The sequence below is a fragment of the Lepidochelys kempii genome, chromosome 12, assembly GCF_965140285.1.
Source record: "Lepidochelys kempii isolate rLepKem1 chromosome 12, rLepKem1.hap1, whole genome shotgun sequence".
NCBI lineage: Eukaryota > Metazoa > Chordata > Testudines > Cheloniidae > Lepidochelys > Lepidochelys kempii.
The window spans coordinates 10503311-10529490 of record NC_136391.1 but is presented as its reverse complement, the minus strand read 5'-3'; the positions used below and the strand labels follow the sequence as shown (position 1 = coordinate 10529490).

General features: G+C 45.3%; 2 protein-coding genes across 8 annotated transcripts in view; one reads left to right on the top strand and one right to left on the bottom strand.

Moving 5' to 3' along the window:
• The window catches only part of SLC7A6 (solute carrier family 7 member 6), a 56471-nt gene extending 54561 nt beyond the window's left edge, over nt 1-1910 (bottom strand). Inside the window, exon 1 of one of the 3 annotated variants that reach the window (XM_073307545.2) lies at nt 1821-1910. The gene's annotated coding sequence lies outside the window, so the exon portion shown is untranslated. The remainder of the gene's footprint in view (nt 1-1820) is intronic. The other 2 variants (XM_073307547.2, XM_078848089.1) reach the window with 2 other exon arrangements.
• Nucleotides 1235-26180, top strand: LOC140896191 (uncharacterized). Of its 5 annotated transcripts, none has more exons than XM_078848090.1 (6): nt 1235-1429; nt 3574-3625; nt 9773-9851; nt 21500-21597; nt 24353-24959; nt 25549-26180. In XM_078848090.1, the coding sequence occupies exons 5-6, from the start codon at nt 24374-24376 to the stop codon at nt 26088-26090; spliced, it is 1128 nt and encodes a 375-aa protein (XP_078704216.1). In that variant the 5' UTR covers nt 1235-1429; nt 3574-3625; nt 9773-9851; nt 21500-21597; nt 24353-24373; the 3' UTR covers nt 26091-26180. The 5 variants fall into 5 exon arrangements, with proteins under 5 accessions (XP_078704216.1, XP_078704217.1, XP_073163653.1 ...); XM_073307552.2 differs by lacking the exon at nt 1235-1429 and adding an exon at nt 1596-1779; XM_073307553.2 differs by lacking the exon at nt 1235-1429 and adding an exon at nt 1939-2183.

The following is a 26180-nucleotide window of genomic DNA, read 5'->3' as shown; positions in this document are numbered from 1 at the left end:
CCCAAAACTGCCACAGGCCTCTCACACCATGCTTTGAACCTGCTATAGATACATATGGCTGAGAGCCCAAGCAGACACTGACAAGGTCTCAGAAATAATAAATAATTAATAAATAAATTAATTAAATAAAAGCTCCAACAGGTGGATCTCAGAGGAGTCATCTTGAGGTGCCTGTAGGATGCTAAGCTCGGAATGGTTTCAGAGTGGTAGCTGTGTTAGTCTGTATCCTTGTGGCACCTTAGAGACTAACAAATTTCGTAAGCTTTCGTATACTTTGGCCAAACCAGGCAGTCTCTACGCAAAAGAATAAATGGACACAGACCAGACATCAAGAATTATAACATTCAAAAACCAGTAGGAGAACACTTCAATCTCCCTGGACACTCAATAACCGACTTAAAAGTGGCAATTTTTCAACAAAAAAATTGAAAAAACAGACTCCCATGAGAAACTGCAGAACTGGAATTAATTTGCAAACTGGACACCATCAAATTAGGCCTGAATGAAGACTGGAAGTGGATGGGTCACCACAAAAACTAATTTCCCTCTGCTGATACTCACACCTTCTTGTCATAGAATCATAGAATATCAGGGTTGGAAGGGACCCCAGAAGGTCATCTAGTCCAACCCCCTGCTCAAAGCAGGACCAATTCCCAGTTAAATCATCCCAGCCAGGGCTTTGTCAAGCCTGACCTTAAAAACCTCTAAGGAAGGAGATTCTACCACCTCCCTAGGTAACGCATTCCAGTGTTTCACCACCCTCTTAGTGAAAAAGTTTTTCCTAATATCCAATCTAAACCTCCCCCACTGCAACTTGAGACCATTACTCCTCATTCTGTCATCTGCTACCATTGAGAACAGTCTAGAGCCATCCTCTTTGGAACCCCCTCTCAGGTAGTTGAAAGCAGCTATCAAATCCCGCCTCATTCTTCTCTTCTGCAGGCTAAACAATCCCAGCTCCCTCAGCCTCTCCTCATAACTCATGTGTTCCAGGCTCCTATTTACCTATTGTCATCTGTTTGAAATGGGCCACCTTGACTGCATTGGCCTCATTAGCACTACAAAAGTGATTTTTCCCTCCCTTGGTATTCACCCCTTCTCGTCAACTGTTGAGACTAGGCCACTTCCACCTTAACTGAATTGGCTCCTTAGCACTGACCGCCCCCCCCCCCCCCACGGTAAGGCAACTCCCATCTTTTCATGTGCTGTGTATTTATACCCACCAACTGTATTTTCCACTCCATGCATCTGATGAAGTGGGTTTTAGCCCACAAAAGCTTATGCCCAAATAAATGTGTTGGTCTCTAAGGTGCCACAAGGACGCCTGGTTGTTTACGCTCTGAAGGAATCGCTTGTCCAGCCACAGAGCCTCAAAACCTGCACCCAGACAAGGCGTCAGCGACCCAGCCCAGCTCACAGCGGGGAAAAGGTGGGTACATGAGGCGGGGGTGAGGGGCTGGTCGCTGAAGCTCAGGGCTGGCAGCCGGATTTTCCCCTCCGTCCTCAGCGCCTGGCTCCGCCGCTACCAGAGGGGAGGGTGGGACGGGAGGCGGGCTCCTCGCGGCTGCGGGCGATGCGCGGCCCGATACCGGCACTGGGGGCCCGCACGCCTCCTTTCACAGGGGGCGCTGGGAGGAGACGGCCGCGGCACCTGAACCGACCCAGGGGAACCGGCCCAGCCGGACCCCCGCAGCCCCCCGGGGGCCCGGCCACAGCGCCAGGCGGCTCGCTTGGGCTGGGTCCCTCCGCCCGTCTCCAGCCCCCGGCCCCTTCCCTGCGGTGAGTTTTACCCGCGCCCCGGCTCCCGCAGCCCCCGTTACCTCTCCGGCTCCCCGCCGTGACCGGCCCGCTCGCCGCAGCCCGCGGGATGCTCGCAGCCCGCCCGGCCTCTGCAGAGCGGCACGTGATACCCGGCCAGCCCTGCCCTGGATAGTGGGGGTGGCTCAGGCACCGCCTCCCGCCCTCTGCGCCGGGGCCCTCACCTCAGCCATGGCGGGCGAGCCCCCCCGCCACCCTTCTCGGGTGTGTCCTACGCTGCTCCCCGCGGGCGATTTGCGACCCCGCCCCGCAGCAGCTCTGGCCTTTACCCAAGGGCAGCCTGCCCCTTTGTGGGGAGCAGCACTCGCCTGCTCTGGGGACGGGGACTTCCCCGCCAGGCGCGGTAAATCCTCCCCCCAGCAAAGGTAGGGAAGGGTGGGTAGATGATTTTTCCGCCCCTGGGCGTGTAAGCAATCTCCTGAGGGCTCCAGAGAGCGTCCACCGCGCTGGGGAACCCTAGGACTGGAGGAAAGTAGGGTGACCAGCTGTCCTGATTTTATAGGGACAGTCTTGATTTTTGGGTCCTTATATAGGCTCCTATTTACTCCCCCCCATCCCAATTTTTCAGATTTGCTGTCTGGTCACCAAAGGAGGAAGGGAGCACCATGGAGTATTTAGGCCTTTCCCCTACATTGAGACAGGACTAAGTGTTATCTAGAGCAGTGCTACTCAACGTGGTGGTCCGCGGACCGGCACCAGGCCGCGAGCCAGCGGCTGCTGGTCTGTGTGCACATTGGAAAAAAAAATTGCTGGTCCCCCACCTCAGATCGCTTGAGAAGCGCTGCTCTAGAGGATGGTTTCCGCCCAGTGGTACGCATCCCCCTGGGGATGTGCAGAGGTCATCCAGGGGGTACATCAGGTCCTCGAGATATTTGCTTAAGTTTACAACAGGCTAGAGCCCTACATCAGGACTGGGATCTCCTGGGTCCCACCAGCCCTACTGCCATAATAGCAGGAGCAGGAGAAAAATTCAAGAAACACAGGAGGAAATGGGGATTTTTTTTTTTTTTTAAAAAAATGGTCCTTGTGCGCTAACATGAACGTCTCTGCCAGCAGCCACTACTCTCCAGCCACCACTCTCCAGCCACCCACCTTTGAATGCAGCACCACCACCAACAGCAGCACAAAACCATGGCTATACCAAACCATGCCCCTCTTACCTCTGCACTGCAGCTGGTAGTAGCACTGCCTTGAGCGGTCTTGCTCTGAAAAGGGTACTGTAGTTTGGAGAGGTTGAAAACAACTGCTCTAGATCATCCTGGACAGGTGTTTGTATTTGGTAAAAAGAAAAGGAGGACTTGTGGCACCTTCGAGACTAACCAATTTATTTGAGCATGAGCTTTCGTGAGCTACAGCTCACTGAAAGCTCATGCTCAAGCTCATGCTCAAATAAATTGGTTAGTCTCGAAGGTGCCACAAGTCCTCCTTTTCTTTTTGCAAATACAGACTAACACGGCTGTTACTCTGAAACCTGTATTTGGTAAAACTATCCCACCTCCTCCAGGGGTAGGTAAAGGAGATTCCTAGTGTTTGTGGCATCAAAACAGCAGCCTGTGCAAACACTGCACACACAGCAGTAAAACAATCTGCTAGTGCATATGTGAGGTATATTATACTTCTGTGCAAGAGCGTACCATGGACGACAGAGGTTTACTTCCAGAGGGGCAAATTCATCCTGTTTTTACCCCACCGCAATTAAAACAGGATACATTTGGCCCTGGAGTCTAGCCACTGGTTTCTTTGACTGTTTTTTAGGAGAAGTCCAGGGAAGCCAGGCACACCAAGGTCTGCGGAACTGCCGATTAAGGTAAATGGCCTGGCACAAGGTTTAGTAAATGAGATTGCCCTCTTTTGCTGTGGATGGCAGAGGGAAGAGAAGAGTGGCAGGTGGATGAAGGTTTACAAACTGGTAATTTGGGGTGGGGTGTTATGCAGGTTCCTTACATGTTCTTCCCCTAAATAAGTCACTGATTGTAGAATGTCTGTTCCATAGAACTTCAGACTACCCCCTTGCTCTTAGGGTTTCCCATTACTAGCCCTTGTGCTGTTACTAGCTAGGTAGAAGGAAGGTGAGCCTCTATCTGACCTTGCTTGAGAAAGTAGCTGAGGACCTCAGGAGCTAGGGTAGTCGTGCTCTGTCTGACTTTTAAAATCATCTAATCCATCCCTCTGCCAGTCCATGGTCCCTTTCTTACATGGGTCATGGGGTGTTTATTGACCGTAAACAATTGGTGTGCCTGTCCTGCTGCTGTTACATAGGAACCAACTTGACAAGACATACTGCCTCAATACCAGTGTAGAAACATTAGGTGGAATTCAGACAGTTCCTCCTAATGTTTAAACCCTCCCGACTTCTCATTTTCCAGACATGTTGAGCCCTCTGAAATGATGCACCACAGACAGTGGTAATTCAGGCTTCTCTCCCTGCCCACATGCCTTACCATTGTTTCTTATGGTAACAACTTTTAGTCACTACTGATTAACTTGCTGCTTCCTGTCATGCTAGAACACTCTCTCCTGTACACAGATGTTTCATTGCTGTACCCTTAGTTACTAACAGAAGGTGATTGTATGTAGGAAGGAGAGCTGGGGGTAGATATAAATTCTTGCTAGAGTGCCTGGATAGCTGTGTAATAAACTGCATTCATCAGAGACAATATTCAGTCCTCAGCATTCTGGGCTCATGAAATTTCAGATAATTAGAGCATTGCACCATTAGAGCTAAAAGGATAGACAGATTGTTCTGCTCATGCTGGAGATAGAGGATGAAATTTCATTTTATGACCTCAGAAGAGATTCCTTGGAGCAGGGGTGGGCAAACTACAGCCTGCGGGCTGGATCCGGCCCCTCAGGGCTTTGGATCCGTCCCACGGGATTGTCACTCTTGTGGCGCCGCCAGTCCCAGAAGCGTCCGGTACCATGTCCCTACGGCCCCTGGGGGAGGGGAGGCAGAGGGCTCAGTGCCCGGCCAATGGGAGCTTTGAGGAGGTACCCACAGGCAAGGGCAGTGCACTGAGCCTTCTGTCCCCCAAGCCTGCCCTGGCGCATGCTGCTGCTACCCTGGAACTGCTCCAGGTAAGCAGCGCCAGGCCGGAGCCCGAACCTCTCCTGTACCCCCACCTCAACTCCCTGTCCTGAGCCCCCTGCTGCACCTTGCACCCCTCCCTGCATCACTGCCTTGAGCCCCCTCCTGCACCCCAACCCCCTTCCCTGAGCCCCCTCATAAACCTGTACCCCTCCTCTGCCCCAACCCCTTGCCCTGAGCCCCTTCCTGCACACCGCACCCCCCCTACACCCCAACCCCTACATTCATGGTCATGCATGCAATTTCCCCACTCAGATGTGGCCCTCAGGCCAAAAAGTTTGCCCACCCCTGCCTTAGAGAATATACCAACAAGATACTTTCAGGACCTAAAGAAGGAGTTGATAAACCCTAAACACTTGTCATATGGAGGGCTTGGGATAAGAAGCTACAATTATTGCTCAGTAATGTGAGCCAAGAGCAGTCCCACAGAGGTACTCATAATTTAAAAACACTTATTACAAAGCATAGTGCTTAAGTACATTGAAAGCAGGAAGCCTGCTAAACAACCAGTGGGGCCACAGGAAATCGGGATGCTAAAGGAGCACTCAAGGAAGATAAGGCCATTGCAGAGAAACTAAATGAATTCTTTGCATCGGTCTTCATGTCTGATATGAGGGAGATTCCCAAATCTGAGCCATTCTTTTCAGGTGACAAATCTGAGAAACTGAGGTGTCATTAGAACAAATTGATAAATTAAAGAGTAAGAAGTCACCAAGACCAGATGGTATTCACCCAAGAGTTTGGAAGAAACTCAAATATGAAATAGCAGAACTACCAGCTGTGGGATGTAACCTATCACTTCAATCAGCTTCTGTACCAGATGACTAGAGGATAGCGAATTTGACACCAATTTTTTTTTAAAAAAGGCTCCAGCAGTGATCAACAATCACAGACCAGTAAGCCTAATGTCAGTACCAGGCAAATTGGTTGAAACTATAATAAAGAACAGAATTATCAGACACATCAATGAACATGATTTTTGGGGGAAGAGTCAACGTGATTTTTGTAAAGGGAAATCATGTCTCACCAATCTACTAGAATTCTTTGAGGGGGTCAACAAGCATGTGGACAAGGATAATCCAGTGGATATAGTGTACTTAAATTTTCAGAAAGCCTTTGACCAGATCCCTCACCAAAGGCTCTTAGGCAAAGTAAGCTGTCATAGGACAAGAGGGGAAGTCTTTTCATGAATCGGTAACTGGTTAAAAGATAGGAAACAAATGGTAGAAATAAATGGTCAGTTTTCAGAGTGGAGGTAAATACTGGTATCTCCCAGGGGTCTGTACTGGGACCAGTACTATTCAACATATTCATAAATGAGCTGCAAAAAGGGGTAAACAGTGAGGTGGCAAAATTTGCTGATACAAAACTACTCAAGATAGTTAAGTCCAAAGCAGACTGCAAAGAGTTACAAAGGGGCAAAATGGCAGATGAAATTCAATGTTGATAAATGCAAAGTACTTCACATTGGAAAACATTCTTAACTACACATACAAATGATGTAGTCTATATTAGCTGTTACGACTGAAGAAAGACCTCTAGATAGTTCTCTGAAAACATCTGCTCAGTATGCAGTAGCAGTCAAAAAAGCTAGCAATGTTGGGAATCGTTAGGAAAGAGATAGATAATAAGACAGTAAATATCATAATGCCATTATGCAAATCCATGGTATGCTCACATCTTAAATACTGCATGCTGATCTGGTCACCCTATCTCAAAAAAGATATATTGGAATTGGAAAAGGTATAGAAAAGGGCAACAAAAGTGATTAGGGTATGGAACAGCTTCCGTATGAGGAGAGATGAATAAGACTAGGATTTTTCAGCTTGGAAAAGAGATGACTAGGGGGGATATAATAGAGGTCTATAAAATCATGAGTGGTGTGGAAAAAGTGTTATTTACTCCTCATAATAGAAGAGCCAAGGGTCACCAAATGAAATTAATAGGCAGCAGGTTTAAAACAAACAAAAGGCAGTATTCCTTCACAACACACAGTCAACCTGTGGAACTCTTTGCCAGAGGATGTTGTGAAGGCCAAGACTAACAGGGATCAAAAAAGAACTACATACGTTCATAGAGGATAGGTCCATCAATGGCTATTAGCCTGGATGTAAAACCATGCTCTGAAGTGTCCCTAACCTCTGTTTGCCAGAAGCTGGGAACGGGTGACGGGATGGATCACTTGATGATTACCTGTTCTGTTCATTTGCTCTGAAGTACCTGGCATTGACCACTGTTGGAAGACAGGATACTGGGCTAGATGGACCATTAGTCTGATCCAGTATGGCTGTTCTTATGTTCATAGGATTAGACACCAAAATTAACCGATTTCACAACAGTCATGTGAGGTAGATGTGTTATACCCATCTGTAAGATGGATATGGGCATAGGCACAGTAAATCACTTCTCCAGTGTCACTCATAGGCAGAGTCAGCCTCTAGTCCTTACTCCGGGTACCCTTCTTTGAAGCCTCTAGTCCTTACTCCGGATACTAGAGAAGGCTACCTGGCCCTGATCTTACAAACATTGACATATAAGTAAGTGTACAGACTTGAATAGTTTCACTGAGCCTATCATTTTTAGCCATTGGAATATTTACCAAGGGTCATGATAGTGATGTAGAATCTATGCCATTATGAATTTTAAAATCAAGACTGGATGTTTTTCTAAAAGATATGCTCTAGGAATTATTATAGGGAAGTTCTATAGCCTGCATTATACAGGGGGTCAGACTAGATTATCACAATGGTCTCTTCTGACCTTGAAGTCTATGAGTTAATATTTCCAGGACTTAGCATTGAAAATTACATCTGTTCAGGATGTATGTTCTATTAAGAATGTATAGTTTTGCAAAGACAAAATAATAGTGCCATAAGCAAGCTAAAATATAACCTGCTAACAAAATAGCAGCTAGGAATATAAAGAATATTGATTGGATATAGGCGTATTTTAAAATGTACATCTTCTCTTGGGAAAAAAAGGTGTTGTCATAATGCGAGTTAGCTCATACATGACAATTATAGCAAAAAATAAGGCAGTTTGTAGTTTTTGCTTGACTTAGCAAGTCAAATTAAAGACTACGGAGAAACCTAGAATTTTCTTCACACAGCCTTTACCACATATTGGTTAACACCAGGTAAGAGCACACCTTTGTCTCCTCCCCCACCCTGCAGTGAAGATAATGCCAAACAGGGCTTTGTGAAACTTTCTGATGTATCTGAGTTTTACCATTTTTATGAGCCTTTAGTTCTGCAGCTGCTACTAATCTCCATTTCCCCTTTATCAGAGTCCCCTTAAAAACTCACATTTTCCACTCACATTCTGAGCCCTAAGTCCTTTGATTCACTGTCCATCAGGCTGGCAACAGAGTTTGTCAAAAACAGAACTCAAACATCCCAAAACAAATACAGTCTTTCACCAGCTCTAGTTCCACATAGTCTCCTATTGGGCTTCCCCACCTTACTATCAGACCACCTACCTCTAGCAGCCAGAGCTGCTACTTCCATCCATCCATCCAAACAAACCCTCCCTACAACCTCTGGATGCCTTTTATATTTGAATCACCTGATTCCTCTCAGATGGAGCTCATCTTGTAACTAGGGCTAGCTCAACCCCAGGCTCTCCAGCCCAGGGGCAAGTCACCCTGTTACAGAGCCAAAGATTTCCAATTAAACACATCAACACAGAAATCAATTGAGCAAACTCAAAAAAAAAATCTAAACATGAAAATCACTAAACAAATGAAAATAAAACTTGAAGGAAAACCAACATACAAGACTCATGAAACTAAACAAAAGATCAAAATCTGACAAAACCAGGGGAATATCTGCAAGTAAGAGAAATCCAAACACATTAGCCAATTATTAAACTGGTGAAATTTGTCCTGATATGAAGGGCCAGCATAAGCCCTTCCATACCATTTAACATCCAAGAAGGCAGGGTGCCATTGCTTCTGCATCCCCTGTATAGTGATAGTCCAGTGGAAATGGGCCTGCGGTAGGCCAATAGGATTGACAGTGACATGGAACTAGATGACCCAATACCCAGTGCAAATGTCATAGAGGAGCTGCTTATAGTGACACATTGGTGAGTACTTATCTGGCCCACTGCTGAAATTCTGCTATCAAAGTTGGGTGTTGGGGTCACTTTCCAGCTTCTGCTGATGTTCACTGGACACTCCTATAGTATTCTTGCCAGAGATTTGTCCTTGGGGCTCATAAATATGCTTTGGAAGAGAGAATGTATTACCTATGGAATGGACCAGATTTGACCAATTGGTAGATTTTCCAATTTCTAATGGGACTCCTTCCTCATAAGATGTTCATGCCAACCTCATCACCTAAAACAGTACAACCTGAATTCAGTGCACTACTGTCCTTACAGTCTGAGTAACTTTCAGGAGAGCAATGGAAATATTTCAAGCTAATGATTTTACAAGTTTTAAGTGCTTTTGTCACTATTTTGGGTTAAAGTTATGAATGGCTTTTTAAAAAAAGGAAAATAAATTAGTATATTCTCCCTTAGTGCTTCACATGCTTTTCTGGAACAAGGATTTAACATTGGATTATTGGGAAAATTTTGAGGTTCTCTTTCCTAATACATGGGCAGCACATCACTGGTACTGCAGTTGCTATCCTGTCCATAAGTATTTATGTTTCATACCCTGATTTAGAAACTAAGAATCATTCTTGTTAGGCAATTGAAGGGCCTGTTACTTGCTCTGCTTTGCTATAGATGGATGTAAAGATCATTATTCTTACTGTTCACCCCTGTTCCCCAGTGCTTCATTTGTGAAACAATATTCTACACAAAACAAAGCAACTTTTGTGCCAACAACAGAGACCTTTTTTTTTCTTTTTTTTTTTCAAGAAAGTAGGTGGTTGGAATATTAGGTGTGACAGAGTGTTGCAACAGAATCTTAACAAGACCATGTGTATGCCCACTTCAGGTAAGCATGAGTGCAAGCACCTTACAACAGACAAAATGTATGCAATGTTGAGGGGGGAGATAAAAAAAATGCAGTTGAAGATTTAAAAATATAAATGTCTACATTTGGGCTTCTAATTCTATATTTAAGCACTTATTTAAATTGTCTGATTATTCCAAAGTACTGAGCAGCCAGCAGCTTCCTTTGTTCGGATGCTTTGGAGGCTAACTTTAGGCCCTTATACTGAAAATCTTGGTCTCATTCACTAGTCTGCAAAAGTTCATAGAGGCTGTGAAATAAACTCTCCGATCCCATCGTCCTTCCTCATTTCCCACGCATCTGCCTCTGTTATCTTTCAAGTAACATTTTACTTATTATTGCCTGACATTATCCTTTTACCCATTTTTGTCCACAGTCAAAGGGTAGCTGGTCTCTGTGGACAGACAGAGCCAGGCTCCCCTGGAAATTCAGCTAATTAAAGAGGGCCAGGATAGACCTGGGCCTACAAAGGTCTGTTAGTGGGCATCTGAAGGAAGGAAGAACTGAGACAGGCTGAACCCAGCACTGGCAGAGGAAGCTGTACTGGAGTGGACCTAACTTCTGTGGCAGTCCCTAGAGCAGGGGTCTCAAACATGTGGAGTATTTCCTGCGGCCCACCATAGGCACTGACTCCACCAGCAGCCAAACTCCTCTCACCCCCTGCCCCTCCCCGAATGCACTGCATCCCTGCTCCTCCACCTACCTCCCAGCGCTTCTCGCCGCCAAACAGCTGCTTGGCAGTGCTTAGGACTTTCCAGGAGGGACAGGGGAGGAGCAGGGATGCAGCACGCTCAGGGGAGGAGGCAGAGAAGAGATGGGGCCGAGGCAGGGATTTGGGGAAGGGGTTGGAATGGGGGCAGGGGAGGGGTGGGAAGAGGTGGGGCAGTGGTGGGGCCTCATGGAAGGGGTGGAGTGGGAGCGGGGCTGGGGGGAAACGGGTGGCTTTAACTGAAGTAATTTTAAAAGTAAATGCGTGTTTTGTCATTGGAGTGAGGTGCATTACTGAGTGTTTATATTTTATTAAAACCCCTCTTCGCATTACAGTTTTAAAAATGTTAATACATTGACTTTTAATAGGATATTATATTACTCTTCATTTTTTTCGTTTTTGACTATACTTTTGTATTGTTGTATGGAAAGGTTTCAGTGATGCGGCCCTTGGGCCAATGTGCTAGTCCTCATGTGGCCCTCAGTTTGAGATCCCTTCCCTAGAACAAGAGGCCAGGGAAACAGCCCTGTGGCTGCTGCTCCAGGTGGGGAGTAGAGCTGAGTGAAGCTGGAAGGCTGCCAGGAACTAGAATGCCACCAGAGACCCCTAGAAGACGTGACCCTGAACCTGGGACCAAGAACTGGGTTAAGACACAGTGTTCTGTTCATTTCTTAACCTCAGTTATGAAAAATAAACCTCCTTGACTGAGACTGGGCATGGCAGTGTATGCTTTGGAGCCAGGGAGAAGCGATGGCCCTCGGTGACATCAACACTAATCAATAATTACTGGTTTGTTGATACACACAACTATCGTGCATGAGTCCAGTTTCTACTCCTTCAACTCTGTCCATGCTGTAGAGCTGAGCTGGGGAGTGACATCTTTCAAAGGCTGAACACAATTTCCAAATGATACCAAGAAGACCCTTGAGTGTTATGGGTTTGGTAAACGTTGTTGAAATTGGTGGTTGTAACAACCAACCTATGTTTGGGATAAAAGTAAGATGCCCTTAAGCCAATTTATGGAACAAAGTAGCTGAAATACTAGGAGCACTGTCCAAAACAAAAGCACATGGAAGACTGGTCAGAAACAGAGCCATTTGGTGGAGAAGTTTCACTGGTTATTGTTATAGGAGAAGTTTGTGTGTGTGTTTGAGGAAAAATAGGAAGAACACAGGAGAAGCTGATAGAGAAGCAGCAGAAATCCAATGACACAGCCATTGGGAACGTAGCCCTGAGAAAAGCCTAAAGAGACCTTTGAAACTAAGTGCTGGCTGGAAAGGGGCTTGGAACACTGAGCAAAGAAGATGTCACCTGCTGTTTTACTCCTGTTGTGTTAATGGAAACAGGAGTATGTACATTCTTTGCAAATAGTATTACATCAAAGACATACCTGACTCCAATATCAGTTTCTCCTAACTCAAACAACATGCTAGCCTGAATTTTGGCTAACTTCTTCAGCCAAAAAGGTAACAGAAGGAAAGCAACCAATCTGCCAGTGTAATCTATTCCTTTTAAGTCCTTCTTCAGCATCCTTCTGGGCAATGTCCAAGGCCTCTTTTTTCTTTTATAGTCTACTATTAGGTTCTTTATTGGAATTCAGTGGAATGTTTATGGTTTCTTTAATCTGCCTTTGAGACTTATTTGTGCACATTGATCACTTGTAATTTTGAATGTTTTAAGATTGGTTGTCTTTATTATGGAGACACCTAAAATTAACTACATTTAATGAACACTATTAAACCACATCCTTGGCTCGTGTAAATTGACATAACTAAGCTGATTTAAACCCACTGAGGATCTAGCCTACTCCAGTGTAAAGAGAGAACACAAGTATAACTTCCTGGAAAATCATATAGCAGTTGAAGCCTCTGTTTCACCAGAACTTATAAAAGAGCAGGGATTTGTGCAGATAGTGTTTACTTATCCTTGTCTGACTCACAGGCTGATGTACTAGACTGGAGTCAGGAGAATTCTCACAATTGTTTTGAAAAATGTCCTATTTGCCCACAGTTAAAACAAAAGGATTTCTTTTGTTAAATCTTGGTATTGGTATTCTTTGGGTCATTGAGGAGTGAATCGTGTATCTGAAGCGGACGTTTCAGAACTTGGCTAGGTCATCTGCAGTCCCACCAACCACTGCTCAGCCAGCAGATATTTCCCCTTCCAATCTATAAGTATATAGATAAATAAAAAACTCTGTTACAAGAAAAATACAAAACTGACTATAGTGGAATATAAATGACTCTTTCCCCATCATGACATTTAAATAAGAGAAGAATTGATAAATCATATTGGTTGAGACAATTTAACTAATACTGTTTGGCTAAAATCAAGCAATATTCCCAGTATACAATTAAAATAAAAGAAATTAGTTTTCCCCACCCAGTTTTCTGTTTCTAAACTTAACACTGGTATGGTTTCCCTGTTGAATTGTTAACAATATCACTGATCTGCTGCAAAATGCTTCAGATGTAGGGGAAACCGCCTGCTTTCTGCTCCTGGGGCTCAGCGTCTCCAAACCCACACAGTACACATGGTCTTTTGCAAAGCAGCTGCCCTGACTACTGGCCTCATAGAACCTGAGTCCAACAACAAGAAACCTATTAAGCATATCCAAAACAACCACAACCAATTCCTGAAACTTCTGAGCATCCAGTGCTAATTGTGCATCTGCCTAGCAACAATGAACCAGACCCAACTCATTCCTACCCTTCCTCACCCATATATCTCTTCAAGAAATATTTCCCTATTAGGCAAATGGGTTACACATCTGAAACCCTTCCTTGTTATAAAGGAGTCCATTTTCATTTTTCTCTAAGCCCCTTTGTAGCATGGGACTGCACTACAGTAGGGATTCTTTTTGGTTTAGTGGTACTGAGGAGAGCTTTAATTTCTAAACATTTAAAAACCCTCATTTCTACAAGGTCCAAATTTAGGCTGTCTTTAAAAATAAACTTTTACAAAACGTAAGCCCAACAGGCCTTTCCCTAAAGTTCTGACACTGTTTGCAAATCAAAATTTGTAGCATAGTGCTACTACATGATAACCTGAACATGAAATTATTGGGATTCTTTCTCAGACATTTTCCCAAGAACTCAGTTTGACTCTAGACTTCATTACCCAGGTATTTTTATTTGGCGTACAGCAATGCTATGCTGAGTTGATTAGACTTAAATGCAGGGGGATGGATACAGGGAACATCACAGATCCAAAGTTACACAGATACCCACTCTTTGTATATACGTTTACACATCTCATTGCATTTACTATACATAAAGCTATGATTTTGTCACGGAGCTTGTGGAAGTCACGGAATCCGTCACTTCCAAAGACCACAGTGACTTCAGCCCTGGCAGCTGGGAGCTGCAAGGTCCTGCTGCCTCCTGCAGTTGCAGGGAGCTGTGAGGTACCTCTGCTGCCTAAGGCAGCGGGCCCTCAAGCTCCCAGCCCCCATGGACAGCAGGGATAGCCTGCAGCTTCCAGCCACTGTGGCAGGGCAGGCAGACGCCAGCGGCTCCCCTCTAGCGCGGAAGGGCAGGGGGACCCTGCAGCTCCCCTACACTGCGGTGAGTAGGGGGACCCTGGAGCTCTGAGCTCTACTGTGTGATGGGGGACCCGGAGTTCCCAGCCACCCTGCAGCTGCCCAGTCCCTTCCCATTTTATCATGGATATTTTTAGTAAAAGTCAGGGACAGGTCACAGGCTTCTGTGAATTTTTCATTCTTGCCCATAACCTGTCCCTGCCTTTTACTAAAAATATGCATGACAAAATCTTAGCCTTGACTATATATGGTTCATTACACATTTTTGGATTGGCTTGGTTACATGGTAGGGACTAATCCTTGTTCACACACTGTTGACACTGGACCTACTCTTTACCTCATCTTTACATTCCTGACTTATCTTGTCCATTATCTTGTTTGTAGTAAAGAGTTCCCTCAGTGTTCCCCCTTTTAGTTTGAGAGAACATTACATTCTGTCTCCTAGCTTACTTACCCATTTACTTATCTTAGCACAAATAGTCCCTTTTCAGCCTGCTAACCAATTTACCTCCCTTCTCCTGTCTTCCAAGAAATGAGGCATCCCCCATGTTTAATTATTTATGTCAGGTCAAGCCTACAATCCTAAAGAAACTAACTACAAACTGAATATAAACAAAAGTGAAACTGACGAGTCTATACTCATCCTCAAAGCTAAGTGATATGCAAAAAGTGAGGAAAGTGCATAAATAGTCTAAAGTCCAGAGTTTGAATTCTAAGTTTTAATAACCTGGGTGTTAATTGTAACATAAGGGAATGTGTGGGTTTTCACAAATATAGGATTCAATCCTGAAGACTTTTTACTTGGTCCTTACTCAGACAAAGCTCCTCTTGACTTCAAGGAGTCTTGCCTGTGCAAGGATTTGACTTGTAGTGTTTAACCCAGCAGTACCCCCTTTAAAACTCAAATGTGTAACAGCATTTTGACAGTCTGGAAGATTAAGTAAATTCAGTTTTTTAAAACCAGATGAGGATTTGTTGCAGGCCCACGTATGTCATGTCCCCCTGCAGTAGGTATCACAGTCATGTGAAATGGTTCCAAATTTCTGTCTCCAAGCAGACATTTTTGTTCCAACTTCTGTTCTTTGCTAATGTTAAAAGGCAGTCAGCCCTAAAGTGATAATTACAGATGACTTTGCTAGCTTTCTTAATGTGATTTCCGGAGCTCCCAGCACTCCATTATGTATGGTCTCCCCTTTGCTCCTTTGTCCCACACTTGGCTTTTGGTTGCTTGGTGCATACAGTGTGTCCCACTGAGCAAACCACAGTGGACTAATTTAAAAACTACTTCAAGCTATGCAAGATCCTCACACATATGAAAAGCCTTTAAAAGCCATATGGTTGTTTACTGTGAAGTGCCATAAAATTAAACTTTCAAAAACAAAGCTCTGTGCATATACTCCTAAGTATATTTTAGTCCAGGGAAAAAGCTGTTACTTCTGTTGTAGGTTGCTACTAATCTTTTTTCCAGTTCCTAATGGTCATTACTGAATACTACATAAAAGAGCTTTTTGAATACTGACAATTTGATTCCATCAGATGTGATTACATATAATGGCAAAACTGGAGACATTTACCCTTAAATTTACTTGATCCAGAAAATATAATTGAAATATGGAGCCAGCATTAGTGAGTTTATATCACAGTTCAAAGAGAAAAGGAGTACTTGTGGCACCTTAGAGACTAACCAATTTATTTGAGCATAAGCTTTCGTGAGCTACAGCTCACTTCATCAGAAAGCTTATGCTCAAATAAATTGGTTAGTCTCTAAGGTGCCACAAGTACTCCTTTTCTTTTTGCGAATACAGACTAACATGGCTGTTACTCTGAAACCTATCACAGTTCAGTCAGTGTGACAAGGGAAACCAAACCTCATGCCTCTGGATGTAATATGATTGCCTGAGGCGTTCAGGAAGATGTTTTTGTCTCCATATCATAATATAGCATAATTTGGGGAACCTTGACCTTCTCTTGAAACTTAATGGCCACTGGAATCAGGAAAATAGTCTAGATAGGCCATCAGATCCAGTATAACAGCATTCGTGGTCAGAATCCTGCAAAGTTCAGATGCCACTGGCTTACTTTGTATGATCCAGACCTGTGCTCTTAAAAGCTGAGACTCTCATGGTCCTCCTTTTAGTGTTTAGCTGTTACTGAAGTGCTTTTGGAACAGTGGGGAACCTCTCTTCCCCTCTTTGGATTTGTGAAAGTAGAATGAATTATATTGAAATTATAATTCATTAAAGAAATGCTACTTGAAGGGTTTGAAATATAGTTGTCAGGAAGAGAAACATTAAGGAGTGTGAGACAATGGGTCCTCAAACTAATTAACTTAGAGCTTCTACTGAGCTAGGAGATTGGTAAACGTTAGTATGCAAATAAGATATGTATGAATATTTGTCAGTTTCTGCTTTCTTTTGTCTCTTATGTTAAATTGGCTTTGGCTTAGCTGTATAAATAAGTTATCTTGAGCCTCAGAGAGGGGCTCACATCTGGGTGTATTAGCAAAGCGCTTTGCTAATCAACAGAGTGGTCTGACAAATTATGTGAGTCCTGAATCTGACTTTGACAGATTCAAGTCAGACAGTCCTACACTGGTGATGATCTTCTGTTTTGTTTACTTTGCCAGTGTGTTTACAGCTCCACAGTTGTTGTTGTTGCCGTGCCTATGAGATCTAGCAAACTCAGCCAAAGACAAGACAGACCAAAAGATTTCATCTCATGTGGCCAAGCTACTCAAAAGTCACAAATTAAGATCAATTCCTGTGAGTCATCACCTCCACAGCTAGCATAATTGGTACTAGTTGGTGCAAATAGTTGACACTGTCACATTCTAAGAACTGTTGTAGCCGTGTTGGTCCCAAAGTATTAGAGAGAGAAGGTAGGTGAGGTGTAATGTCAGAAAAGTATATGGGGAGATTAAGCTTCCCTCCCTTTCTCCCTTCCAGGTGATAATTGTAGGTAATGGGCTGAGCGAGAATGAGAGTTTACATTTCTGGTGCCCACTTTTGATTAATGGACTTTGACCTCCTAGACTGCCAATCAACTACCTTTTACCAGGACTGAAAATTCATTTTCTTTTGTCTTAAAACCAGACAAAGAATTAGCTATAATTACCAGAGAGATTCCATTTTAAGACATGAAGGAGGGTAGCCAAGACTATTCCTCCCACTGAATTACAATAAGAAAAAGGAGTACTTGTGGCACCTTAGAGACTAACCAATTTATTTGAGCATAAGCTTTCGTGAGCTACAGCTCACTTCATCGGATGCATGCAGTGGAAAATACAGTGGGGAGATTTTATATACACAGAGAACATGAAACAATGGGTGTTACCATACACACTGTAACGAGAGTGATCGGGTAAGGTGAGCTATTATCAGCAGGAGAGAAAAAAAATCTTTTGTAGTGATAATCAAGGTGGGCCATTTCCAGCAGTTGACAAGAACGTGTGAGGAACAGTAGGGAGGGAAAGTAAACATGGGGAAATAGTTTTACTTTGTGTAATGACCCATCCACTCCCAGTCTTTATTCAAGCCTAAGTTAACAGTGTCCAGTTTGCAAATTAATTCCAATTCAGCAGTCTCTCGTTGGAGTCCGTTTTTGAAGCTTTTTTGTTGAAGAATTGCCACTTTTAGGTCTGTAATCGAGTGACTAAAGAGATTGAAGTGTTCTCCGACTGGTTTTTGAATTTTATAATTCTTGACGTCTGATTTGTGTCCATTTAGTCTTTTACATAGAGACTGTCCGGTTTGGCCAAGGTACATGGCAGAGGGGCATTGCTAGCACATCATGACATATATCACATTGGTAGATGTGCAGGTGAACGAGCCTCTGATAGTGTGGCTGATGTGATTAGGCCCTATGATGGTGTCCCCTGAATAGATATGTGGACAGAGTTGGCAACGGGCTTTGTTGCAAGGATAGGTTCCTGGGTTAGTGGTTCTGTTGTGTGGTTGCTGGTGAGTATTTGCTTCAGGTTGGGGGGCTGTCTGTAAGCAAGGACTGGCCTGTCTCCCAAGATCTGTGAGAGTGATGGCTCGTCCTTCAGGGTAGGTTGTAGATCTTTGATGATGCGTTGGAGAGGTTTTAGTTGGGGGCTGAAGGTGATGGCTAGTGGCGTTCTGTTATTTTTTTTGTTGGGCCTGTCCTGTAGTAGGTAACTTCTGGGTACTCTTCTGGCTCTGTCAATCTGTTTCTTCACTTCGGCAGGTGGGTATTGTAGTTGTAAGAATGCTTGATAGAGATCTTGTAGGTATTTGTCTCTGAGGGGTTGGAGCAAATGAGGTTGTATTGTAGCGCTTGGCTGTAGACAATGGATCGTGTGGTGTGGTCTGGATGAAAGCTGGAGGCATGAACTGCATAGCGGTCAGTAGGTTTCTGGTATAGGGTGTTTATGTGACCATCGCTTATTAGCACCGTAGTGTCCAGGAAGTGGATCTCTTGTGTGGACTGGTCCAGGCTGAGGTTGATTGTGGGAAGGAAATTGTTGAAATCATGGTGGAATTCCTCAAGGGCTTCTTTTCCATGGGTCCAGATGATGAAGATGTCATCAATGTAGCGCAAGTAGAGTAGGGGCATTAGGGGACGAGAGCTGAGGAACCGTTGTTCTAAGTCAGCCATAAAAATGTTGGCATACTGTGGGGCCATGTGGGTACCCATAGCAGTGCCGCTGATTTGAAGGTATACATTGTCCCCAAATGTGAAATAGTTATGGGTGAGGACAAAGTCACAAAGTTCAGCCACCAGGTTTGCCGTGACATTATCGGGGATACTGTTCCTGATGGCTTGTAGTCCATCTTTGTGTGGAATGTTGGTGTAGAGGGCTTCTACATCCATAGTGGCTAGGATGGTGTTTTCAGGAAGATCACCGATGGATTGTAGTTTCCTCAGGAAGTCAGTGCTGTCTCAAAGATACTGGGAGTGCTGGTAGCATAGGGCCTGAGGAGGGAGTCTACATAGCCAGACAATCCAGCTGTCAGGGTGCCAATGCCTGAGATGATGGGGTGTCCAGGATTTCCAGGTTTATGGATCTTGGGTAGCAGCTGCTGCCAGCAAGTTCCCTCCGTTCTGAGCCCTGTCGTGTCATTTCCCTCCCCCCCCCCCCCGCTCTGTGGAGATGGGGTACAAGAGCAGGGGAGGGGGACACCCTGACATTAACACCCCTCTTCCCCCACCCTCTGCACAGCAAGCAGAAGGCTCCCGGGAGCAGCTCCAAGGCAGGGGGCAGGAGTAGCACACGGCAGTGGGGGGAGGGACAGCTGAACTGCCAGGCAAGTGATAGCCTGCTGGGCGGGTGCACAGGGAACTTAGGAGAACTGAAAGGGGGCTGCCGGTCCACCCTGGTTCAAAGCCCCCACCAGCTAGCTGCAACAGGCTGCTCTTCCTGCAACCAGTGGACAAAGCAGGCGGCTGCCAAACAACGTTATAAGGGAGCATCGCGCAACTTTAAACAAGCATGTTCTGTAATAGATCAGCAACATAACAACGAAACAACATTAACCAGGATGATGTTAAGTGAGGAGTTACTGTAAATGCTATTCTATTATTGTTTAAATAATAGAACATGTTATTTATTGTTTAAATAATAGAATACCATTTATTTAAATATTTTTGATGTTTTCTACATTTTCAAATATATGCATTTGTATGCATTTTTTTGCCAGTGTGACTCAGCCTAGAGGTGGAGAGCCTAGTTCTCAGATTAGATGACAGTTCATACATAGCCTTCTCTAACTACAGTCATTCTACTGAGAAAGCCACCAAAGGAGATAATTATGTTGCTTATTTACTCACTGCTCAGTATGGGCACCCAAGTCCTATCAATAGCATCATGACAATCAGGAAACAGGGTGGGCAGGAGAGTTTTCCTACGTGCAATACATTCATAGGGCTAGAGTGTCGACACTAGAGGGCAGTAGCTTTAGGCACTCCCCAGGATAGGGTTACTTTGACTTGCGTCTACGCACTGCAGTGTGGATACCACAGCCCAAGGTTCAAGCCCAGGTCAGAAAATCCTCAAGCTATGGTTAGAATGCAGTGTAGATTCTCAAGGGTTCCCTGACAGAGGTCAGCTGACTTGAGTTCCACTAACCATAGGCTTACATTGCTGTGTAGACATACCCACAGAGCTCTTTTTCAGGTCTGGGAAAGGAACTCCCAGCATCACAGCAAAATGCAAGGTGGAATAGAGTGTTATAAGCTAATATAAATCAGATTCCAGTTTGAGAGTAATACACATTTAGACTGCACACTCTGTTATTCCTTGAAGAACAAGGGAAAATATTTCTACCTATGCAGAGTTGACAAAAGATAAATTGTTAGAAGTAACTATTACAATGAATTGACCTTTGCATGAGGCCTAACATTCTGTTTTTTTCTGGAGTTTCCAGACTGCTGAACACTTAACTTCTTTACCTTAATGCTATATTAACTCTGAGTAAATTAATCTTGGCTAAATTCTATGGACTAAATGGAAAATGCTAAGGCTAAAGGAAGTGCACAACTTTGGACCTTGTGCACTATAGAATCCCAAACTGCCCTTCCTCCCTGCTGCTGGAAACCCTTGCCCATCCATTAGTCCATCTTCCCTGCTATTAGGTCTTGAACCATGCCTTTGGCTGGGAATCAGCATAAGGGCATTGTATCAGAAGCCAAGGGCAAGCAAAAACTAACTTGTCCAAGCAGAGCTAGCAGAAGTGTGAAGTGGGTGAACCCGAGGAGGAGGCCACACTTGTCATGGTGGGAGATCTCACCTTCTGTTGAGAGAGGAGGGAGAATCTTCTTCTATTGGAGAGAACAAGATTTCACTTGGTTTAGATTAGACTGAGTCATAGAACCAACCAAAAATTATAGTAGGTATAAAGGAAAAGATGGTTGCTACCAATTGAGCAATGAAACTCCCAATTCTGAACTAGCACACTCCAACTAAATGCAGAGTGCAATGTTTTCCTTTCTCACCTGGGACCCTGGGTATGTAATTTAGTGACTAGCCCATGTTGCCACCCGTACTGTGGTTGCTTCATTGCTGTTGTTATTTGAGTTAGTTAAATCAAAGCTAGCTCCGGTGTGTCAACATGTGCTGCAGTCCCACCTCTGATTACAGTGTAGATATTCCTATCCTCTGAGTGCAACAGAATTGAATTAGTTCATAATTAACCTGCCTGTGCTCAGGACCGGCTCTAGGCACCAGCTAAGCAAGCTGCTGTGCTCTAGAATGTTAATCTTTGCAATCATAAGCCCTATGGAGAAAAGACAGAGGAAATGTTGAAAATGAGTGCTCCTTAGAACACTTCAGGCCTCAGGTTTCTAAGAGTGAATAGGTTTTTATTCATGTAAATAACTAGCCACCATTTCATTTAATCTCTTATTTTTGTCCATTAGGTAAGGCCTACCTGAAATCTCAGCAAAGCAAATGGCTGTATGGCTCCGCATATCTCTGCAAACTGTGATCTGACTATTTTTGGGTGTGTGACCAAAAGGTAGGAAACAATTTATCACTATTTTCAGAGTAGCAGTCATGTTAATGCATCCGATGAAGTGAGCTGTAGCTCAAGAAAGCTCATGCTCAAATAAATTGGTTAGTCTCTAAGATGCCACTAGCACTCCTTTTCTTTTTGCGAATTCATCATTAGAAACCCTTCCCAACCCCATTCTCATGTTGGGACAAGAGTTAGAGGTAAATCATCTGAACCTGATCTCTCCCCCACCATTTTTTGCCATTTTGGGATCTCACAAAACAAAAGGCTTGGACTGGCAGGAATCTTTTCTTAATAATAACACATACCAAACTTAACTAGATAGTAAATGTACCTGGCTAGTTACACTAACTTTAATAGAACACAGATAGTTCATTAGCTATTTCCCTTGCAGGCCTGTCAACTAGTTTAATTTATGATAGATTGACCTTCACATTCTAGGAGACCTGTTTAAGTTGGCCCCGTCCACCTAACCACATGCTAAGCAAAATGAGTGCATTTCCAGGCAAGGAGCTACTTCCCAGGATAAAGAGGAAAGATGAAATAATACTGAGGCTACCTGAGCACCTATATCACTGTGGAAAAAATAAATAAAGGAATGGAAGGGCAAAGTAATAAGACTTAATTGAAGGAGAATGTAACTAATAGCTCTGTAGCGCTATACACATTATTAAATAATAGTAATCCAGTGTGCTAAATCTTTAGAGACAATCCAGCAGAGAAGGACTCTGCCTCAAAGAGATTACAGTCTAACACTCCCAATCCTGCTAATGCTTACATATATGCTTACCTTTACTCACACAGGTTCTCCCTGACTACTCACATGCATAAAACTAAGCATTTGTGTAAAACATTTACAGGAATTGAACCTTAGATACTGGGGTGCAGGCTCTGGGAGGGAGTTTGGGGGCTGGGGTGTGTGGGTGGGAAGGGGGCGCAGGCTCTGGGAGGGAGTTTGGGGGCAGGAGGGCGTGTGTGGGGAGGGGATGGGATGCAGGCTCTGGGAGGGGGTCAGCGGGGGCGGCACTTACCTGGGGCTCCAAGGCGGGGCGGACCAGGGGGCCTCCGTGCGCTGCTGATCCCAGGCACCGCCCCTCCAGCTTCCCATTGGCTGCAGGGAGGGGCCAGCAGGCAGGCAGACGCCACTCAGCTCCGCTGTGCTGCCGGGGCCCTGGGCCATTTTAAATTGCCAGGGAGGGGAAGCGCCCAGGGGAGGCAGGTGGAGTGAAGGAAGAGACCTGGTCCCAAAACTGCTGGAGCCCCACGGGCTGCATTGGGGCGGTTCGTGGGCCGCAGATGGCCCATGGGCCGTGAGTTTCAGACCCCAGCTCTAACGTGTTTTGACAGAGTGTAACTTGGTCCCATGTATACTAGGCTTGTTGGGTCTACGATAACAATGGCTTTTTTGAAGTATATGTAAATATTTTATCTTGAAAGTATACTTGATGCCTTGCCTGGTTGCACCTAGTGTGTTCTCTGCCTTGTTCTATAAGAGGTTTGCTTCCATAAGGAAAACTGAAGGATGCAAAGTCGTATGTTATGCACATCAGCCAGGAGGCAGATGATGAGAAAGGAGTTCCCTTGTGTGAGGGTGCCCAGCTGAGGAGGAATAACTGGGCTGGATGTACAAAGACAGGAAATTGGCAGCAGGGGTGCTGCAGAGAAGTAGTCTGCAGTTGCTCCCTGGGGGAAGGGAAGTGTGTTTGGGGCGACAGAGATAGGTAGCCTACAGTTGCTCCCTGGGAGGAAGGAGTTTGGGCTGGTAAACCCAGAGAGGGGGAAAGCCAGGAAGGTAGGAAAGGCTCTGGGGAAAAGCATCAAGGTATGGGATAGGGAACCCAGAGTAGGGGGCGGGCCCAGGTTCCCCTATCAGCCACAGGGGATAGGGAACCCAGAGTAGGGGGTGGGCCCAGGTTCCCCTACCAGCCTCAGGGCAAGAGACATGAAACAGAGAGTAGACTGCCTGGGACAGTTTGCCTTGGAAGACTTCAATACCCTGGAATGGGAGGACCATAGTGAGCTGGCAGGAGGGCCACGTTGTGAAGAGGAAGCTGCAGTTCCTGGAGAAAAGGGGGCCTCAGAGAGAGAGAGAGGACCCAGGATGGAGAGACTGCCAGAGGAGAGTGCAGTTCCTGGAAGGAGCTAATCCCCAGAGCAGCCAGGAGGAGGTGCCCCTAGCAGTGAAAGGATCTTGTGACACTGTCATAAAAAGGTTTTGTCACGTTCACATGATATTGGGTGCCAATGTAAGCAATTAGATGGCTCCGCCACAACAGTTCACCTCACTGAGTTGTTTGATGATTTTAAATGGCTATTCCCAGGAAGCCTGGAGTATATTCCTCCACACTGACTAGCTGACTTCTCAGCTGTTTATAACTTGTTTTCCCTCTCTCTTTTTGCTATTCCCTTCCTGAAAAGACTGAGCCCTGGTCTACACTATGACTTTAGGTTGAATTTAGCAGCGTTAAATCGATGTAAACCTGCACCCGTCCACACAATGAAGCCCTTTATTTCGACTTAAAGGGTTCTTAAAATCGATTTCCGTACTCCACCCCTGACAAGTGGATTAGCGCTTAAATCGGCCTTGCCAGGTCGAATTTGGGGTACTGTGGACACAATTCGACGGTATTGGCCTCCGGGAGCTATCCCAGAGTGCTCCATTGTGACCACTCTGGACAGCACTCTCAACTCAGATGCACTGGCCAGGTAGACAGGAAAAGAACCGCGAACTTTTGAATCTCATTTCCTGTTTGTCCAGCGTGGCAAGCTGCAGGTGACCATGCAGAGCTCAGCAGCAGAGGTGACCATGATGGAGTCCCAGAATCGCAAAAGAGCTCCAGCATGGACTGAACGGGAGGTACGGGATCTGATCGCTGTATTGGGAGAGGAATCCGTGCTATCAGAACTCCGTTCCAGTTTTCGAAATGCCAAAACCTTTGTCAAAATCTCCCAGGGCATGAAGGACAGAGGCCATAACAGGGATCCAAAGCAGTGCCGCGTGAAACTTAAAGAGCTGAGGCAAGCCTACCAGAAAACCAGAGGGGTGAACGGCTGCTCCGGGTCAGAGCCCCAAACATGCCGCTTCTATGATGAGCTGCATGCCATTTTAGGGGGTTCAGCCATCACTACCCTAGCCGTGTTGTTTGACTCCTTCAATGGAGATGGAGGCAACACAGAAGCAGGTTTTGGAGATGAAGAAGATGATGATGATGAGGTTGTAGATAGCTCACAGCAAGCAAGCGGAGAAACCGGTTTTCCCGACAGCCAGGAACTGTTTCTCACCCTGGACCTGGACCTGGAGCCAGTACCCGCCGAACCCACCCAAGGCTGCCTCCTGGACCCGGCAGGTGGAGAAGGGACCTCCGGTGAGTGTACCTTTTTAAAATACTATACATGGTTTAAAAGCAAGCATGTGAAAGGATTAATTTGCCCTGGCATTCGCGGCTCTCGTGGATGTACTCCCAAAGCCTTTGCAAAAGGTTTCTGGGGAGGGCAGCCTTATTGCGTCCTTCATGGTAGGACACTTTACCACTCCAGGCCAGTAACACGTACTCGGGAATCATTGTACAACAAAGCATTGCAGTGTATGTTTGCTGGCGTTCAAACAACATCCGTTCTTTGTCTCTCTGTGCTATCCTCAGGAGAGTGAGATATCATTCATGGTCACCTGGTTGAAATAGGGTGCTTTTCTTAAGGGGACACTCAGAGGAGCTCATTCCTGCTGAGCTGTTTGCCTGCGGCTGAACAGAAATGTTCCCTGCTGTTAGCCACGGGGAGGGGGGAGGGTTGAGGGGGGTAGCCACGCGGTGGGGGGAAGCAAAATGCGACCTTGTAACGAAAGCACATGTGCTATGTATGTAATGTTAACAGCAAGGTTTACCCTGAAAGACTGTAGCCACTGTTTTATAAAATGTGTCTTTTTAAATACCGCTGTCCCTTTTTTTTTCCCACCAGCTGCATGTGTTTCAATGATCACAGGATCTTCTCCTTCCCAGAGGCTAGTGAAGATTAGAAAGAAAAAAAAACACACTCGTGATGAAATGTTCTCTGAGCTCATGCTGTCCTCCCACACTGACAGAGCACAGACGAATGCGTGGAGGCAAATAATGTCAGAGTGCAGGAAAGCACAAAATGACCGGGAGGAGAGGTGGCAGGCTGAAGAGAGTAAGTGGCGGGCTGAAGAGAGTAAGTGGCTGGCTGAAGACAGGGCTGAAGCTCAAATATGGCGGCAGCGTGATGAGAGGAGGCAGAAGTCAATGCTGAGTCTGCTGGAGGATCAAACCAGTATGCTCCAGTGTATGGTTGAGCTGCAGCAAAGGCAGCTAGAGCACAGACTGCCACTACAGCCCCTGTGTAACCAATCGCCGTCCTCCTCAAGTTCCATAGCCTCCACACCCAGACGCCCAAGAACGCGGTGGGGGGGCCACCGGCCAACCAGCCACTCCACCACAGAGGATTGCCCAAAAAAAAGAAGGCTGTCATTCAATAAATTTTAAAGTTGTAAACTTTTAAAGTGCTGTGCTTAAAGTGCTGTGTGGCATTTTCCTTCCCTCCTCCACCACCCCTCCTGGGCTACCTTGGTAGTC